Below are 18,554 nucleotides of genomic sequence, written 5' to 3' on the forward strand. Positions count from 1 at the left end.
AATTTCATTGTAGGGTGCCTGTCTTTCCCTCTTCACTGTACAAGGCACCTAACTCAGACTTTGTGCATCACAGTTTTGTTCCTGTGATTTTCTAAGGGCCTAAAAGTTACCCGCAGATTAGGTGGCGGAAAAAGAGAACGTGTGATGACATGTTCAGTGAGATAATGAACATCTTTGGGACAGCTGAGACAGAGCTAAGAGCCTGGAGGATTTCACTGTCTGAAAAACTGTACATCCCAGAAGAATGAGTGTGCCATACAGGATGAGATGTTGCAGATTATGAAGGACCGGTCAGATATGTTGAGGGGCTGGGGTGTAGATGGTGCTGCTGCTGGTGTTTTTTTGCCCCAGAGCTGGGCCCAGCCATGTGGAACAGGAGTCACCACAGCAGGGTTTCTGTGGGCACTGTTGCATCCAGGAATCCCAGCTAAAATCACCTCTGTTACCATGTCTATTGACTTCAGATCATCATTTAGCTGAGATATACATATTAATCTCATTTTTCCCCATAATCAAACTTTCCCCTTTGTCTTTTTTGTTACTTTTCTCTCCATTTTGTTTCTGATGAAGAGAGACCCAGAACTAGAAGCTGTATTCTAAGTGTGGTCTCAAGAATAGTATAGAGGGATTTACCTCTTTGCTGTGTGATGTGAAGCCTCTGTTTATGCAGCCCAATATTACACAGCTATTTTTGCACACTGCATTGCATTGACTGCTCATACAGAATGCACTGTTTAGGGTTACTTGACCACTTGGGAGTAGTCAGTTGATACATGCAACTACCCACCAAGGCTCAAATCTCAGTATGTGGTAGTTCAAAGGGACAGTAATGATCTTTAATAACCTGAACTCTTTGGAATCCTATTAGCTTTGCATTGTCCCTCTCTTTTTTCACCCACTCACTTTGGTCACTCTTGCAAATGGTCCGACAGTAGAACTCTCTAGGAATAGCAGCCGTTTTTTCACTACTGTGGGATTCACTCCCTTCAAGGAGCCAGCAGAATGAGATGTCAAATTTCAGGGCATTTCATTTACTTTTTTTGAATTTTAACAGGAAAAAAAAAGCAAGACCTATTACATTTTATGGTGGTACATTTATAAAGCTGGGGGTTACTGTCTGCTTGCCTGACCCAGGGGAGTACTCCAAATGTGAACTGAGTGGGTTACTTGTCCAAGTTAAGTTCCCAAACCACACAGGTAAACAGTGCTTATCACAGGGGCTAGTAGGTCCAGGGAGATTTACCCCAGTGAGCGGGTCACATAGACAATGCAGGCACAGAGGGCCATCAGCTGTGCCAGATGAGATGCAGTGATAGCTCCTCTGCCTCCAGCATGGGCTTTGGCCCCCCCCCCATAGGGTTAGCTGCATTCATTTTCCAATCTCCTGCCTATATAAACCTGGCGCTCTGTGCCCGGCAGCTGTGCCCTACGAGAGGCTGCTGCGCTGCTCCAGCATGCCCCGCCAGGGGAAGTTTGGAAGGAAAGTGTCTTCCGCCCAAGGTCCTAGCAGCTTGCAGCCCACTAGCGTCTTCTACGCATGCGCGCTCCTTTCAGTTCGCCGCACCAGGCGCATGCGCGCTGCCGGTGGCGCGTCGAGAACACAGGCGCACTTCTGCAACACTTGTTCTCCGAAGGCGCATGCGCAGCCCCAACCCCCATCTCCTCCGGATCGGTCCGGCTCCCTCGTGCGGCTTGCTGCGCATGTGCGCTAGCTACCCCTGCTGTCTGGCGCGGTGCATCGTGGGAAGGAGGCGGCTCTGTCCCGGCGGAGGGTGGCGGTGAATCCTCCCGGCCGCTCACAGCAGTGTAGAGCCGCTTCCCTGCCCCCCCCCCACCCTCCGGCCCGGAGCGCGGATTTAAAGGGGCAGAGACCCCGGCACGGGGACCATGCCGAACTTCTGCGCCGCTCCCAACTGCACCCGCAAGAGCACCCAGTCCGACCTGGCCTTCTTCCGCTTCCCGCGGGACCCGGTCAGGTGAGGGCCGCCGGCCGCCGGCCGCGGGCAGATCCCGGGAGCACCCCGCCCGCTCTGCCTTCCTCCCTTCGCCGGGGCTGGGGGGGGGGGCACCGCTCCTCACCTGCGGGCCGAGCCCTCCCCGCCGGGGGGGGGCTGTGCGGGGCGGAGCCGAGCCGGTGTCTCCCCTCCGCCCCCGCTCCCAGCCCGCAGCGGCGGCTCCGGCCTGAGGCAGTCCCTCGGACTGACTCCCACTCGCCGCTGCCTCAGGAGGCGGCCGGCTGCGGCGGGCCGCGCGCGCGTTGGGGCTCCCGGGGGGCGGAGTCCGGGCACCTCCGGCCTGGGTGGCTGGGAGGCGGCTGCGCAGTGGAGCCGCGAAGGACTCGGGGCGGGCGGGGGAGAGGAGCGTCGGGGTGAGGCGGGGGCCCAGGTAGGGCGGGGTGGGGGCGGGGGTGTGAGGTGGGTAGAGAGGCGGGGGCCCAGGTAGGGCGGGGTGGGGGCGGGGGTGTGAGGTGGGTAGAGAGGCGGGGGGGGGGAGTGAGGCAGATAGAGGCAGGGCTGGGGGGCGGGGTATGAGGCAGGCCGGGGTAAGGGTGGGGGGGGGCATGAGAGTGAGATGGCAGGAGGAGGAGGGGAAGGTAACCGTCATGAGCTTCCCCCCTAAAAGCTCCCCCGTGAAAGAGGTAGACGCAGATTTGTGAAACATCGTGGGCTTCTCCCAAAAGGATTTCTCGTCATTTAACTCCCTGGTGTGTGAGTCTTGGTACCAGTGGGCTGCGCACGTCAAAGGCCAATGTTAGCTTTGGCCAAGGTTTTTCACTCCTTCGGGTAGTCTCTCTTCTTGGTTGCTCACTCGAGAACGCCCGGGCCTCGTTTTCAGAGGAGGGGCGACTCTAGATGTGCCGAACACCCATAATTCACACTGGCTTCATCTGAAAAAACGGCCCCAGGCTGTCCCAAGTTGAGCACCCCGTAACGGACGTTCCTGAAAGCAGTGGCCGCTTTGAAAACGTGGCTGTAAGGGAGGTTGTCAAACTCGCCCAGTTGAATATGAGGCTGTCTACTCAAACTTGGATGGTCAAAGTGCATTCCGCTTGCCACATACAGCGTGCAGAATTATGTAATGCAATCCATGCCAATCCGCCCTTTAATGTAGTGGCACAGTTGGCCCCTCAAGTCAACAGTCCACTACCTGCTGAGGGCACACCATCTCTAGGGTCTGCTGAGATCCATCATCACTTTCCTACTAAATTAGAAGGTGGCTTCAGTTTCTGCAAAATGAAAGAGATTTGGTGCTCTCTGTCGAGCTGCACTGTCAATTTGCCAGGAGCTGTTGTTGCAAGGTCTCGATGATGACAGGTTGAACAAGCATATGTGCAGTACAGCTTACTAGATATAAAGTCTCTTCCCCAAATACAGTAAATCACACACATTTTTGACTGCAGATTTGAGTGACAATTTGATATGTTAGAAGTGTAGAAATTTGAAGTTTCTGTGTTGGCAGTATAGCCAATTTTGAAAAATACATTCAGTTTATCCAGGATAGTGTGACTGTCAGAAAGCAGTGTATGTTAATGTGTTTGAATATATTTCAAAATAATACTACCTTTTGCAGCTTACATTTTACGTGAAAGTTATCAGTTGTTTGGAGGCCCTTTGAAAAAAAAACCAATATTGTATCACAACTGTAATGAGTCACAATATCCGCTCCAGTTTAAAGCAGACACTTGTATAAAAATTTAAGAGCATAAGTTTGCTTTTAAGTAGAATGCACTATTACGTGTATCTTTGCTGCTGCTGGTATAAGCACTTACAGCCTTTTTGTATTCAGGTGCATTGTAATCATTATACATATGATGGTAACTGCATCTGTTTTGGCACATTCTGTCTTTCGTGGTGTAAACTGAGAACTGGATGACATTTTATTGCAAATCTGTTTATCCTGAAATAGCTGATCATCATTATTTGAGTCTGCTCATCTTGGATTGTTGTATTGTGCCATGCCTAGCCTGGGCATAAACAGTTTTTGGTCAATTTTCCATGTCTTCAGTCTCTTAACGTTCATTTGTGTAAATGTTTAATATAGAAGAAAGAAGAATGAGGACAGCTGTCTTCATATTAGGTGCAGTGGTAAGAATAGGTGCTAAATATTACAGTGATAGGGGGGGGGGGGAAGCATTTCCTTAGAGAACTGTGATCTTTGGAAACAAATGTAGTATTACAGGCCCCAAATCTGCAAAAACTCAGGCATGTGTTTAACTAAACATACTGTATGTAATCCCACTGAGGTCAGGAAGACTACCTGCATTGTGTGAGATTAAGCAAATACATATATTTTTGCATCATCAGGATTACAATTTTTATTTGAGCTGAGTCTTGTTGTTCTAACTGAAAAGTGATAGCCTGGAAAAAGCATTTTAGTCTAATACTTGGTAAGAAAAGCACTTGGTAAGAAAAGCACTGGAAAAGCATTTTAGTCTAATACTTGGTAAGAAAAAATATTTGTTTCATGCTTCAGATTTTCCCCTCATCTTCCACTCAAAACTTTAGCACTTATGAAACGTTTACTGCAATAATGTGACCCACTCAGAAAACTGGGAGGTATGTAGCATGTCATGAAAGTATTACTTATAGGTGGCTCTCAACAGTTATTTTTTAGTTTCTGAAACCTATACAGTTCTGCTTTGATCACATTTTCCATTTTAATTATATTTAACATTTATATAGTGCTTCCAAGTCATAGAATCAATGCAGAACCCAGTATACCCAGTCCATCCCTCCCTTGGAAGTCCTTTTTATAATCAAGTAATTGGAGTTAATTAATTTCATTTTATCACTTTTTTATTGTTAAAATAACTTTGTTCAGAAGTTTCCAGTTTGGTCTTTAGAGGATTTACTGATCTGTGGCAGCATGGATAAAAATCTGTGTTTTTGTGTTTGGGTTTTTTTTAAATCAGATTTTTTTGATTATTTAAATGATAATTTATTCCTTTAAAAATAAACTTGTTTAAAATGAAATGTGAATTTAACACAAAATGTGTTAAGGCCTAGACTTATTATATTGTCTCAAAAAATGTAAATAAAAAAATAAATATGCTGAATCCATGAGCCTCTATCAAAAACTTTTGAGTTAATGGCTGCTATTCTGTATAAAGAAAGAATCCGGGGGAAAACATTTAACTTCTTTGAGTTGGAGCTTTATAAATGAGGCACAATAGGTCATGCATTCCATTAAGGGCTTATTGTGTTTTAATACAAATACATTTTGTATGCTATTTTGTGTTCGTTTAAATACCAGTTACCATCCTAATGCAGCTTGATACAGATTATGAGCAAAAGTATAGTAAGTAAGCAATATATCATTCACCATTTTGTAACATACTAAAAATGTACAAGTAATAAGAATCTGAAAATATTAAGCTATATTATTTCTTAAATATGTGTATATCGTTATAGTGTACCCTCTTAGGTTGCAAAAAGATGTACTAAATCTAGTGTAAAGGTGCTATTCTGTTATAAATGAACTTGTTTTAATGGTTATATTAAAAAAAAAAAAAAAAAGACACTTGCTACATGAAAGATATTTAAAATACAAATGTACTTGCTTAACATGCATGTAAGCGATGGTTGTAGTTGCTGCAATAAGAACATTTATGTGGTTGCAAATGAAATGGGAGGTGATTCATGGGACAATCTCTGTCTTCTTAGTATTCTTCATAGCAGACAGGCTATGACTTTAGGTGAGATATGAGCAATAGAAACAGAAGAACTCCTAAACAAAGGATCCATTTTCATGCAGTTGCTACTAATGAGGGAAGAGAAGCAGAGTGGATTGATTTAAATCAAAGAGATTTGAATAATCTGTTTTAACCTTGTTTTACACTTATACTCTTTTTAGTTATTTTCCTAAAGCAAGTTTGAGTCTTAGTGGTTGGTAACTGTTTCAACATGTTGACTTGCAGCTAAATATAGCCTTTATACTACATTTGGTATTACTGCTTATTAACAAGGTGAATACACTATAGCAGTGTTACTCAATTTCTTTCCACCCTCGGAACCCTTGCCCGCCCATGCCATACCGTCCGCCGAAAAGTCAAGAAAATCTTCCTCTTTTCGGCGGTGCGGTATTTGCTTGATTCGGCGGCGCACTTTTAGGGCCGTTTTCAGCGGCGCGCGAGCAGCTGCTCGGTGGCACCAGATTTTTTTACCATTCGGCGGCGCGGTACGGCTTCTTCGCAGAACCCTTCCGCTCAGCGGAACACCATTTGAGAACCACTGCACTATAGCTATACATGTAAGTATTTATAGATCATAATATAAATGTGGTCATATTTATTCTTCAAAAAATGGTGAATTATACACTTTTTATTAGGGACCTGTTCACAGATGATGCAGCCCTGTGGCTCACAGTGTTGATGCCGTACATCATCTTATTACCAAGTTCTCTGATTCATGTAAAATCTTTGGGCTAGCAATAAGCTTGAAGATTGTGATCGTGCACCAAAGCTCTTCAGAACCAGTTCCAGCTATCACCTAAGATGGTATTCGTCTGGATGTTGACCAGTTTTGTTACCTTGGCTCTACTGTTGCTAGCAATGTAGATCTTGAGGCTGAGTTTACTAGTAGGATCAGCAAAGCAGCCAGAAACTTTGGTCTTTTGCAAGACAGAGTCTGGAACAACAACAAATTGTTCGCTAAAGTGAAAATCCATATTTGAGACGTGTTTTATCCACTCTTCTGTATGGCTTAGACACATGGATGATTTACGCCAGACATACCAAAAGATTAAACAGCTTTCATATCCCATGCTTGCATAAAATTCTTTGAGTAAGATGGCAAGACAGGGTGACAAATATGGAAGTGGTAAATCGTGTTGGTATGTCATTTATGGGGAAGTTGGTTAGTAAGAAAAGACTCGGGTGGCTTGGACATGTCAAGCGAATGCCAGATTGCAGGATCCCGAAGAGTGTGCTGTACTCCGGAGCTCACAAAGGGTCTGGTCTAGAAAGAGGCAGACGACTGCAGATTTTGGGATGCTTGCAAAGATGACTTAGTATCCTTTGGAATCTCTGTGGATAATTGGGAAAGGAGTGCAGAATACCGCTCTGGTTGGTGGAGTTAGTTTGTAGATGGAGCAAGGCGTTGCAAAGTGGACTGAATCAAGTTTTCTGTTGACTAGGAATGTAAAAGGTTAAAGGTTTAAACAATAATCAGCTGTTTCAACATTTTAAACAGCTGATTATCATTTAAACTGGAGAAGCAGTGAGGGGAGTGGCAGCTGGACTGGCTCCCTGCCAGCCAGAGCAGCTGGGTAGCTCTTGCTGTTGGGGAGGCATTGAGCCCAGCGTGGGGGGGTAACCGCAGCTGGGCTCAGTTCCGCTCCCCATGAGTGAGAGCTGCCCAGCTATCGCAGCGGAGGGGGGGCCACAGCTAGGCAGCTCTCACTTGGCAGTGAGGAGCTGAGCCCAGCACAGCTCCCTGCCCCCCAGGTTTAATCATTTAAACTTTCTATTTTTAGAATATTTAAACATATTTTTAATTAAATTAATTTCTACATCCCTAGTGGTGACCGGCATCAGAAGAGAAAGGAATCTGCTGCTTGAATTCAGAGTTTTGCTAGTGCATGAGTGTGCCCTGCTTGTGGATGGACGGGACTGTCACTCACACATCAGACTCAGCGGCCATCAAAGAATTCATCAGTGCATGCATTATGCTCTGTAAAGAGCAATAGTGCTGTTGACTTATTTTTTGTTCTGACTCATAATTTGTGTCAAACTCTATTTGGATGGAAATTGGAATACAGTTGCAAATGCACAAAAAAAGCATTTGAAAATGTAATTTGTTTAACTAAAACTACTTTGGGTATGCTGGATACTTTTTTCTTATTTAAGTTTATCAAAACATGTTTTGCATTTAAAATGATTGGTTTGATAAACAAAGGAAGAAGGTAGTGACTTTAATTGATTGTTTCTGGTCATCACAACTGCCAAGATTTTTGAACTGGAGCTTGCATCCATTCACAACTAGTTCTCATTCAAAGATTTGAAGAGGGAAAAACAAGCTTTCCTGCTCTTTCAATTCCCACACCATTTCTTAACTTTGAATGACCTAGTCATTGAACTGAATTAGTTGGATAAACTGAAATGAAGAAAATATTCTCTCTGCACCTGCAGAAGAGGCTACTGTCAAAACCTGGGTTAGTGCTTCAACAAACTCTGGTACCAGTTGCTTAGTTTGTGATTCACATCAGTTCAGTGGCCCGACTTTCTTTAAAACTTTGGCAGTAAATGTATATTTTAAAATTATTTTTATTTAATTTAAATAGTTTTAATAGAGTGTGGTAAATTAAGTCACTAACATAGGTTCTTAAAATTTCAAATTTAATTTTAAATCCATTTTAGATGAAAATTGTTTTAAATCTGTTTTTATCATTGATTTTTATCCACCCAGTAAAGAAGTAACTTATACCTCATCTGTCAATAGAACATTTCCTAAATAAAATGGTATTTCTCTCTTCTATGAGATGTCATCAGATATTTAAAAGCAACCCTTTTAAATGTCCATGACTGAAGAAGAGGCTCTCAAATGATAGAGCTAAAAAGAGTGGTAATCAAAGCAGCATTGCAAACTCTTGCAGTAAAACAGTTCTTGTTCTGTGCCAAAACAAATGCTGCATGATTAGACATATCAGTGATCATCTGTATTTATTTGCTGTATGCATTCTGTGGTACCACTTGGTTTAACAGAGTTCTGTACGAAGTGACTGATTGCTTTCTTCTGAACTTGAAAGAAAATTTTGCACTTTCTGTCGTCACTTAAAATGTTTGGTTTTGCCATGTTTCCATTGTTTTACATAAATGAGCTACTTATCGAAGGTATCAATGCAAAGTTTCTCCATTATTTTAAAATAAACACTTTTTATGAATTGCTGCTTTGGAGATACACTGTCACAAGTGTGCTGTATGGTTACTGGGTGTTGAGCTCCAGGATCCTGCTGCTGTATTTTTCCTGTTTTGGTTCCTTAGAGTTAGCCTGTTCTGCTTGAGAGTTAAAAGGTTTTCTCTCCACAGCATAGACAATGCATGTTTTAAACCTCTTGCATCTGAACCAAAAGTTACTGCACCAGACCTATATCATTCTTCTGACTGAATATAGGACAGGATATATTTTATTGCCTAAGTGGAAGTATGCCGTGACCATAGGATCTGCCAATTCTTCTCTTCCCCCACCCTCCTCTCATCTCCCTGCAAGTCAGTTTATTAAAACTAATGTGAGTGTATAATACCATAGATTGCACAGAACAATCATTTCACATTCTTTGCACCTTCCACTTGTATGTCACCAGAGTCTATTGCATCTATAGCATGTATGAAACTTGGAACTGCGAACATTCTGGTCCAAAAAGAGACAACTAGGCTTGCACTAACAATCTTTTTTTGGGTGGGGGCCCTCAGTCAGTGACTGAAACTTCAAATTTCACATGTATCATATTGCATATTGGAGCATGTAACACAAAAAAATGTCAAATTTGGGGTGTACAGGAAGAACAGCCAGACTTTATTCGGCCTCTCATTCTCTAGTTTGTAAAGTGGGGTGAAGGAGGAAGAATGAATTGATTGAATCTGCGAGAGTCCTGAGGATGAAGATAAGTCAGCAGAGAGATGGATATTTCTCATTGCACTTTGAACTAAAAACGCTTAACTAGTAAAGAAAAAGCTTGTGCAGCATGCCAGTCTTCACTTTTTTGCAACATTTTTGTTAATATTTTTCCCTCCTCTCCCCCAATTTAACAAAAAGTCCACTTTTCTTAATGAAGACTTTGGATTTTTTGACATTGTCAATTTTAAGTGCAAAACAAGGATCTGAGGCGGTTTGGTTTTGTTTTTAAAGTGGAATGAAGATTTTTCATAGCTTAATGGATTTCAGTAGTGGATAGACTGAGGTAGTATGCATTGAATTTGATAAAAATTGTGTATATTTTTACTGTAAATCTCTCCACAACCTTCCCATAACTTTGGAAAAGGGAATGTCTTCTATGTTTGTGGAGGGACAGTCCCTAGACCACTGGGGGCCCTACCAGAATACAAGCAATAACTTTTAAAAAGCTCTAAATTAAGTGTGAAAAATATCAGCTTAACTTAAAAATTTTGGGGAATAGATAGAGGTTGGATCAGTTGAGGCAGTAAAATGTCACTGAAAATGGGATTTATAATAAGAGTTCCTTCTCGGTTATTGCTGTAGTGTCATGGTCATAATGCTATTATTTTATATAGTCCTCTCTGGTCCTCTTAGGTTTTGTTTAGGGTTGGGGCATAGGTCAAGGAAGAGCTGATAGATATAGAACAGCTAATTATATAGTTATAATAGTGACCCAGTCATTACTCTTGTATGGGTGTCTTGCGGGTTTTTAGGCATGTATCTCAAAGACTGATAATTGGCAGTGTCATGTGGTGAAGACTTCATAATACCAATAAGTATGTAGCTATAGACAGTACTCCTTCCAGAGAATTCTATTTGTTGGTAGAGTAAATTTTTTGGAAAACAATAAGATGATATAGTAACTGCCAGAAACTTGCTGATGGACATGCAGAAATGAAATAGCAGATGAGCTTCATTATAGTAATTTTGCAGAGTCAGTGTTGTGCATGTGCTGGCTTAAAAAATCCTTGGCAAGGACATGATTAAATATATCCATTGGGGTGAATTGAAAGCCAATAGATATAAATTGATTAGTTGCTCCTTAACATATGTTGTGCACAAGAGAAAATACTCTTTTACAGATTTTAAAGGGGTCTTATTAAGAGCAAGATTTTTTCCAAGCCCTGTGGTATGAGGCACACAATTAAACAAGCTTTTCAGACTGAGATGATTCTCTTGATTCCTCATCATCTACTTTACAAAACATATTGACTTTTTTTTACTATAGTGTCCAAAGATCCAGTGTAAATTTATAGTTTTGCCCATAGAGATCACCAACAAGAAAAATACTCAAAATTGTGTTTTGTGTCAAAAAATCTACTCTCTTAAAATTTGTCAAATTCAGTAAGGCAGGTATGTAGTCTATGGGCCAATTTGGGGAGAGGGTTAGTTTTTCTTCAGGAATAAAATGTTAGCAGGTCAGCACTCGTGAACAGCTGCACCACAGACCATTGTGCTTCTTCGATGTAGTTAGAAAAATATTGCTTAAAGGAAAAGATTGAAATATTTAAGCTTCTGAGATGGCGTTAAAAAGAGAGAAGCAAAATTTTTAAATGATTCAAACAGGAACAAGTTTGCACCGCCGCCCTTCCCTCCCCCCCCCCGTACTATGATTATAAACCCCCAATACCGCATCTGAAAATGAATAGAAAGGCTAATTTCAAACATTAATGTCAAAAAAAAAGTTGTTTATGCTGACTAGGTCTTAGTGGAGGTTTTGTTTAAGTTTAACTACTATTAAAGTAGCTAAAATTTGTGTTTTACATGCAGGTGTCAGAGGTGGGTGGAGAACTGTCGAAGAGCGGATTTAGAAGATAAAACCCCAGATCAATTGAACAAGCACTACAGATTATGTGCCAAACACTTTGAGACCTCTATGATATGTAGAAGTGTAAGTAAAGACAATTAAATATCTATGTCACATTGTATAAAATGTAACTCAGTTGATTTTCCTGCTTAAAAACATTAACCTTAGGATCAAGGAGTCTCTTCCTACCTTTTTTTTTTTTTGTTAAATAAAGATTCATATCTTATCAAAGAGAGATTTTTCAAGTGAAGATAACTGTTTCATTCTTAATTTAATTTAGTATCTTTAGCTAACTGAGTGACATCTTAACTGTTCTCATGATAGTGGGAAACAGAATTGTGGGTTTTGCAGCAAACTTAAATTTGTGGGCAGAATTCTATTTCTTGATTTTTACGTGCATGACTCCTATGTTTTAAATGATCTTTCAACAAAATAATGTTGCTTAATATAAAAATATGCAAGGCGGAGTTTGAGCTCTGGGAATCAAAGCAGCCAGTGTCAGAGAAAAAGCTGTTTTACGGACTAATTTGTAATCAAAAGTGGAATTTCATGAAGTATTGTTTGGCTTGAGAAGATTTTTTTTTTAAGCAATAATATATGTCTGAGAATGATCAGCTGAATCCAGTTACTAGTAGAATATAATCCGTTTTGCTGGCTTATGTTTTCACTATACAGAATACTTAAAAATACTTAAAAAGCATCTGATGCCTCCTGCAAAACTATGAAATATATTCTATATAGGAAATGTGAGCAGAAAGCTTTTCTTCTGATTAGAGACATTTGTTTCAAAATGCTGTGTAGAAGACTTCTGCTACTGCCTATTCTGCAATTAAAATCGTAATTATCCATCTGATATTTTAAAGCAATGAATTGTCACAAATGGAGAGTCTGTCTTGAGATGCAGGAGTAGATGATCTTTTACATGGAGAGAGAATATTTGTTTAATTGTCCCTAGTAAAAACAAGTAGTAAAGAAGGAAACCTGACAGAAGCAGAATTTCCTCTCCATAAAATGTTTTCGTAATGAAGCATGGGGGGTTTTCATTCAGAATAATTGCTTTTAAATGTGCAGTAGTTAAAGTAAAAATATTCTATGGGGGGAAGATAGTGTGATATGAAGATATAATAAATAGATTTGAGACCTTTATGTAATAAGTGGTGATTATGCGTGCCATTTTTTTTGTTAAAATATTCCCCAACAGTGTCCGTTTTACTTTGATTGTTTCTATCTGGAAACAAACTAGCCCAGCTTTAATATTCAAGTGAAATTTAAAATAACAAACCTCCAAATATAAATGGTAAAAAGTAAGCCTAATCTTTGAAATTGTTGTTTTTAATAATTTTTGTACTGAGACACAGAAAGAACCTTTTTAAAAGAAATTTCTGATTTAGACATCTTTCTCTTTACAGAGTCCTTACAGAACAGTTTTACGAGACAATGCTGTGCCAACTATATTTGACCTTACAAGTCACTTGAACAATCCACACAGCAGGCACAGAAAGAGAATAAAAGAACTGGTATGTTTTCAATTTAAACTTCATGTATGAAAACAGTAAAGGCAAGCAAGTTCAAATAAAATTTGTGTAGAGATGCCCAAATGACAGTAAGTCCTTGCACTTGTGTATCCTTTCTTCTGAGTGTCATTACCAAGAAAATATCATAGTAGGCATTACTGGAAAACTTAAATGCTAAAATCTTAAGCTAATGTAGCCTACTATAGAATTAGGGAAACCATAAGGAAATGAAAATTATAAAACAAAGAAGTGTTGCTCAGACCTGAAGCAATCCTTCAAAGATAGTGTTGTAATGACACATATAATAGAGATTTGATACAGATTATGGGTACACTTAATAAATCTTGCGCTGAAAATCTTGCTGAATGTGGATTTGCATGATCACCAGTGTATTCTCTAAAGTTTTGAATTTGAAAGAATTCCAGAGTTGGGTTTTTTTTTAATTTATTATTGAAAGATAGTGACCACCTTTTTAAATGTTTGAAACCAGAAGTAAGCAGCTTCTGCTGAAACAGAAGATTGTTATTGGCTCCATTGTACGTTTCACAGAGAACCTGTCTACAGGTTTTGTATGGCTTAAATTTTTATGTGTAACGGAAGTTAAGGGCTATAAAATTTCTTAATTGTAGTGACATATGCAAAACATTACAGTTAATTTCTAAAAATTTCTTTATAATTTTGACAAGCCTAGGTAATGATGAACAAATCCTAGAAAATAGAATTGAAAAAGTTCTGTTAGAGTACTTTATACATCTCCCTGCCAGAACAAAATTCTTCCATAAAATTATCTAGTGCTTTCAAAATTAAGATGGGACAATGTTCTTAATGACAGGGCTCCCTCCCAGTGACTTTGGGATACTGTTCCACTATGTAATAGATCAACAAATCTTCAGTTAGATTTGACATTTTTGTCTCCTCACTGAGATGTATCTCAATATTTTCAGATACTTCTGAATGTGTAGCACCTGTCTAATAAGTGCTAAGGCTCTGACAACTGCTTCATTTAGAATTTTAGAAGCTGGACTTGATGTTCTTCATCAATTTGAGACTATATGCCAGCTGGTACCATAATTTTTTTTTGTTCCCCAAGAGTGAAGATGAAATAAGGACACTGAAGCAGCAAAAGAGTAAGTGGTCAATATAATTAAGTTTGAGTTCTTAGTGACTTTTAAGTACAGTTATACCTAAGGCAAATAAGGTAATATGAAATACATTATTGTTAATTTGTACAGTAAAGAGAGCTATAACATTATTAGGCAGAATTAAAGTATTGCATACAAACTCTCACAAATAGTGCCCTGCACTGACACTGTTAATTAAATTGTAAACACTATGGATCTTCCAGATGGCAATTATTTAAATATAGTTGGAGTGAAGGAAGTAAATGCAGCAAACATTTCTATATGAAGAAGACTTAACATTTGTCAGGTCTTTTGTTTTGTAGTTGATGAAGCTTTTGAACGGGAACAGGCAAATCAAGAGCTGAATGAGAGCAGTGCTCAGAATACTGCTTCAGAGGAAGGAGGAGAAGAGCAAGAGGAGGAAGTTGTTCCTTTAACGCTGGAAGAGAGGGAAAACAAAGATTACCTTAAATCTTTATTTGAAATTTTGATCCTCATGGGCAAACAAAATATTCCTTTGGATGGGCATAATGCCGATGAACTTCCAGAAGGTATTTTCACCCCAGATAACTTTCAAGCTCTGTTGGAATGTAGAATAAATGCTGGAGATGAGGTTCTGAGGAAACGATTTGAGATGGCTGCAGTAAATCTGGAGTATTGTTCTAAAACGCAACAGAAACAGATGCTTGAGATCTGTGAGAGCTGTGTAAGAGAAGAGACGCTCAGGGAAGTAAGAGACTCCCACTTCTTTTCCATTGTCACTGATGAGGTAGTAGATATAGCAGGTGAGGAACACTTACCAGTGTTGGTGAGGTTTGTTGATGAGTCTCACAATCTGAGAGAAGAATTTGTAGGGTTTTTGCCTTATGAGGCAGATGCTGAAATGTTAGCTGTTAAGTTCCATACAACTATTACTGAAAAATGGGGTCTAAACATGGAATACTGTCGAGGTCAAGCCTATATTGTCTCCAGTGGATTTGCTTCAAAAATGAAAATTGTAGCTACAAGACTCTTGGAAAAGTATCCACAAGCTGTGTACACACTCTGCTCATCTTGTGCTCTAAATGTGTGGTTGGCAAAATCAGTCCCTGTTGTTGGCATTTCTATTGCTTTAGGGATGATAGAAGAAGTTTGTTTGTTTTTTAATCAGTCAGCACAGTTGCTAGGAGAACTGGACAATATAATCTCTGTTCTTTTTCAGAACAATGAGGAAAAGGGTAATGAATTGAAGGAGATTTGCCGTTCTCAGTGGACAGGTAGACATGATACTTTTGAGATTTTAGTGGACTTAATGCAAGCACTGGTACTGTGCTTGGATGCTATAAGCAGTGACACATCTGTCAGGTGGAGTAACTCTGTCGTTGGTCGAGCATTTGTACTTTCAAGTGCGTTAACAGATTTTGACTTCGTCGTCACTGTTGTAGTTCTGAAAAACATTCTGTCTTTTACAAGAGCCTTTGGAAAAAATCTCCAAGGCCAAACATCTGATGTGTTCTTTGCAGCCAGCAGCTTAACAGCAGTGTTGCATTCACTGAATGAAGTGATGGAGAATATTGAAGTTTATCATGAATTTTGGTTTGAAGAAGCAACAAATTTGGCTACAAAGCTGGATATACAAATTAAACTCCCTGGGAAATTTCGCAGGGCACAGCAAGGTAATTTGGACTCTGATGTAACATCAGAAAATTACTACAAAGAAGCACTTAGTGTTCCAACTGTAGAGCACATTATTCAGGAATTAAAAGATATATTTTCAGAACAACATCTAAGAGCTCTTAAATGTTTATCTTTAGTGCCCTCAGTCATGGGACAACTAAAATTTAATACATCTGAGGAACATCATGCTGATATGTACAAAAATGACTTGCCTAATCCAGATACACTCACTGCAGAACTTCATTGTTGGCGAATCAAATGGAAGCATAGAGGAAAAGATATAGAGCTTCCAGCTACCATTTATGAAGCGCTTCATTTGCCTGACATAAAGTTTTTCCCTAATGTGTATGCACTGCTGAAAGTCCTGTGCATCCTTCCAGTGATGAAAGTGGAGAATGAGAAATATGAAGTAGGACGAAAGCGCTTGAAGGCATACCTGAAGAACACCTTGACAGAACAGAGGTCAAGCAACTTAGCTTTGCTTAACATAAACTTTGATATAAAACATGACTTGGATTTAATGGTGGACACATACATCAAACTGTATCCAGACAAAGTAGAATTTCAAGAAGACTTTCTTCCCTCCAACAATTCAGAAGTAACTGAAGATGCTTAGGAAAAAAAAATCTCTAATCAGTTTGTTGAAACAGTTTTTCTATCCAGGCTTTAACATCAAGAGGAAAAACTATAAAATGTATGTAATCCATTTAAATCATTGCAATTATATTGCCAATTTAGGCCTCAGCCTAAACAAGCAGTGGCCAGTGACACAAGTTATGTTCTGCTGATCCACATTGAAGTACTATTATGGGAACAAAAATAGCTTTGAAAATAAACTAGTGTGCTTCACAAAGACAATACTCAAACTCTTCATCTGATTGACATGACTAGGTGCTCGTTTATTTTGTTGTGTCATTTTGGAAAAATAATTTGTGATCACTGTGGATCTTATGGGGTTGTTTCATACGTATGCATAAAAAGTGCAGGAAAACAAGTTTTTTAAAAGGTAGAATGTAATCCATTTCTGACCAATTACAAGTGTTTCTAGTTTATTTGGAAACTGTTTAAAAATATGAAAATGGTATATTTGAATAATTTAGCGGAGAGTGGATTCAGCTATCACAGTCATAACACTGTGGACTGTGTTCGCCACATCAAGTGAATATTAGTGAGTGTAAAGGTACATTCAGGTTTCAGTGGAAGAGCTAGCCTTTCTCAATCACTTGATTGTATTGTTTACATTCCTTTGTGTGAGCCGCACAACTATTTTTTCTTTTTAAGCTTTTAACGGTTATGAATTGAATATTAAAATTAAAATCCTGAAAGATACTGATTGTAAAAGTTATTACATAAGCAACTAAACCTATTTGTTTTTGTCCTTACAGTTACACAAAATAGCGTATCTATTGCCTCCATCTTTATTGTAAACATACCCTGGAAAAATTAAAAAGTTTGTTGTTTGTGGAGAAGTGACTTGGAAAATATTGCTGTTATTTTTGGCACAAAGAAAACAATTTTGTATAGTTTTATTTCAATCTAAAATAAAATGTGAATTTGCTTTTTTTAAGTAGTGCTTATTTATTAGTAAAGCAAAGCTTCCTGGGGAGAGTGAGTTTATTTAATAAAAAAAAAAAAAAAAGTTTTTTGTCTTATGCTGTTCATACAATTCCAGCCATTGGCATTGCATTAAGATGTTAGATTGGAGTAAATTTCAATCTCTAGTTGGTTTGGGAATGATGCATGTAATATCACCTTTTGTCATCGGGTACACTACATTTTATGTAAAAAGTTTTTATAAATTTATTGTAGGATACATTTAAATGTAACATTCTTCAGTATTAAAAAAAACTTTATTTTAATGGGACAGGTAGTCTTTTTAAAAAATGATTGAAATATAACTTGAGTTACTACATCTGAGTTCCCCTTGCCAGTTTTTGTATTTTTTTTTTTACTTATGGTCACACTTACGACTTTAAAAAATAAAAAAGTTTCTCTTCCTATTTGTAGTGGGAAAGACTCCCGCAAAGAGGGAAAACTGATTATACAGGAGAAAGTGTGACACAACATACATGTTGTAAAACATACAAGGTAAAAAAATGTGGAAAAAGTCACATTTTCCCATCTTAATCATTGTTACAGGCATCTTAACACTTTCAAATCAATGCCACTACCATTGCTCTCAGTTTTGGCAAGCATCACACCTGCCAACCTTAGGTGAGATGCTGCTGTGGTCTGGGAGTACAAGAAGATCCTAGCCGCTTTGGATCTGCTGATACACCAAGGCTTCAATTCACTGCCACTCTCCCAACTTGAATCCAGAAAACCTTTCTGGCTCCATGCGTCCACACTGTAGGTCAATGTAAAGGATGCTAACACTCACAGTCTTGAATCATGAGCTGCTTATTATGTCCCAAACAAAGACTTGATTGAAGATCCAGTGAAAAACTTCGACCTTGAAAAGTAAATATCTAAAAACCTGAAGTGCAGTTCTTGTGACATTTAATTCCCTGATGCACAACCTCAGACAAAGTTGTTTTGATGGACTATTTTTAATTCACCGGTGTATTATATTCATATTAGTAGAAGGCTGCCAATACCATATCATTTATGACCAAAAGTGAGCTGGAGACATCAACTCACAGGCCTCTTAAAACAAGAATTTTAACAGGCAAGTTGAGACTTGAGGGTTAGTGGGCAGAAGGGGGAAATAAGTGGCCTGCTCCCTCTGAGTCTCGGAAAAGGTTTATATACAGTAATGGCAAAAGACAAGAGGTAGAGGAATGAAGGAATGGCAAATGGCTGT

The 18,554-nt window shown here is 39.4% G+C and overlaps 1 protein-coding gene across 2 annotated transcripts; it reads left to right on the forward strand.

Moving 5' to 3' along the window:
* The first annotated feature begins 1,642 nt into the window (after positions 1-1,642).
* THAP12 (THAP domain containing 12) lies at positions 1,643-17,318 on the forward strand. Of its 2 annotated transcripts, none has more exons than XM_067533246.1 (5): positions 1,643-1,976; positions 11,424-11,544; positions 12,870-12,977; positions 14,065-14,101; positions 14,419-17,318. In XM_067533246.1, the coding sequence occupies exons 1-5, from the start codon at positions 1,888-1,890 to the stop codon at positions 16,365-16,367; spliced, it is 2,304 nt and encodes a 767-aa protein (XP_067389347.1). In that variant the 5' UTR covers positions 1,643-1,887; the 3' UTR covers positions 16,368-17,318. The 2 variants fall into 2 exon arrangements, with proteins under 2 accessions (XP_067389347.1, XP_067389348.1); XM_067533247.1 differs by lacking the exon at positions 1,643-1,976 and adding an exon at positions 2,593-2,704.
* The last annotated feature ends 1,236 nt before the right edge of the window (positions 17,319-18,554 follow it).

This window comes from Emydura macquarii, unplaced genomic scaffold, assembly GCF_026122565.2.
Source record: "Emydura macquarii macquarii isolate MOO-44397 ecotype Brisbane River unplaced genomic scaffold, CSIRO-AGI_Emac_v2 contig_3328, whole genome shotgun sequence".
Lineage (NCBI taxonomy): Eukaryota > Metazoa > Chordata > Testudines > Chelidae > Emydura > Emydura macquarii.

Coding starts and splice junctions, on each gene's coding strand:
- THAP12 (XM_067533246.1), top strand. CDS start 1,888: ATGCCGAACTTCTGCGCCGCTCCCAACTGCACCCGCAAGAGCACCCAG. Junction 12,978..14,064: donor GAAAGAGAATAAAAGAACTG/GTATGTTTTCAA, acceptor TTGTTCCCCAAG/AGTGAAGATGAAATAAGGAC. Junction 14,102..14,418: donor GACACTGAAGCAGCAAAAGA/GTAAGTGGTCAA, acceptor TTTGTTTTGTAG/TTGATGAAGCTTTTGAACGG.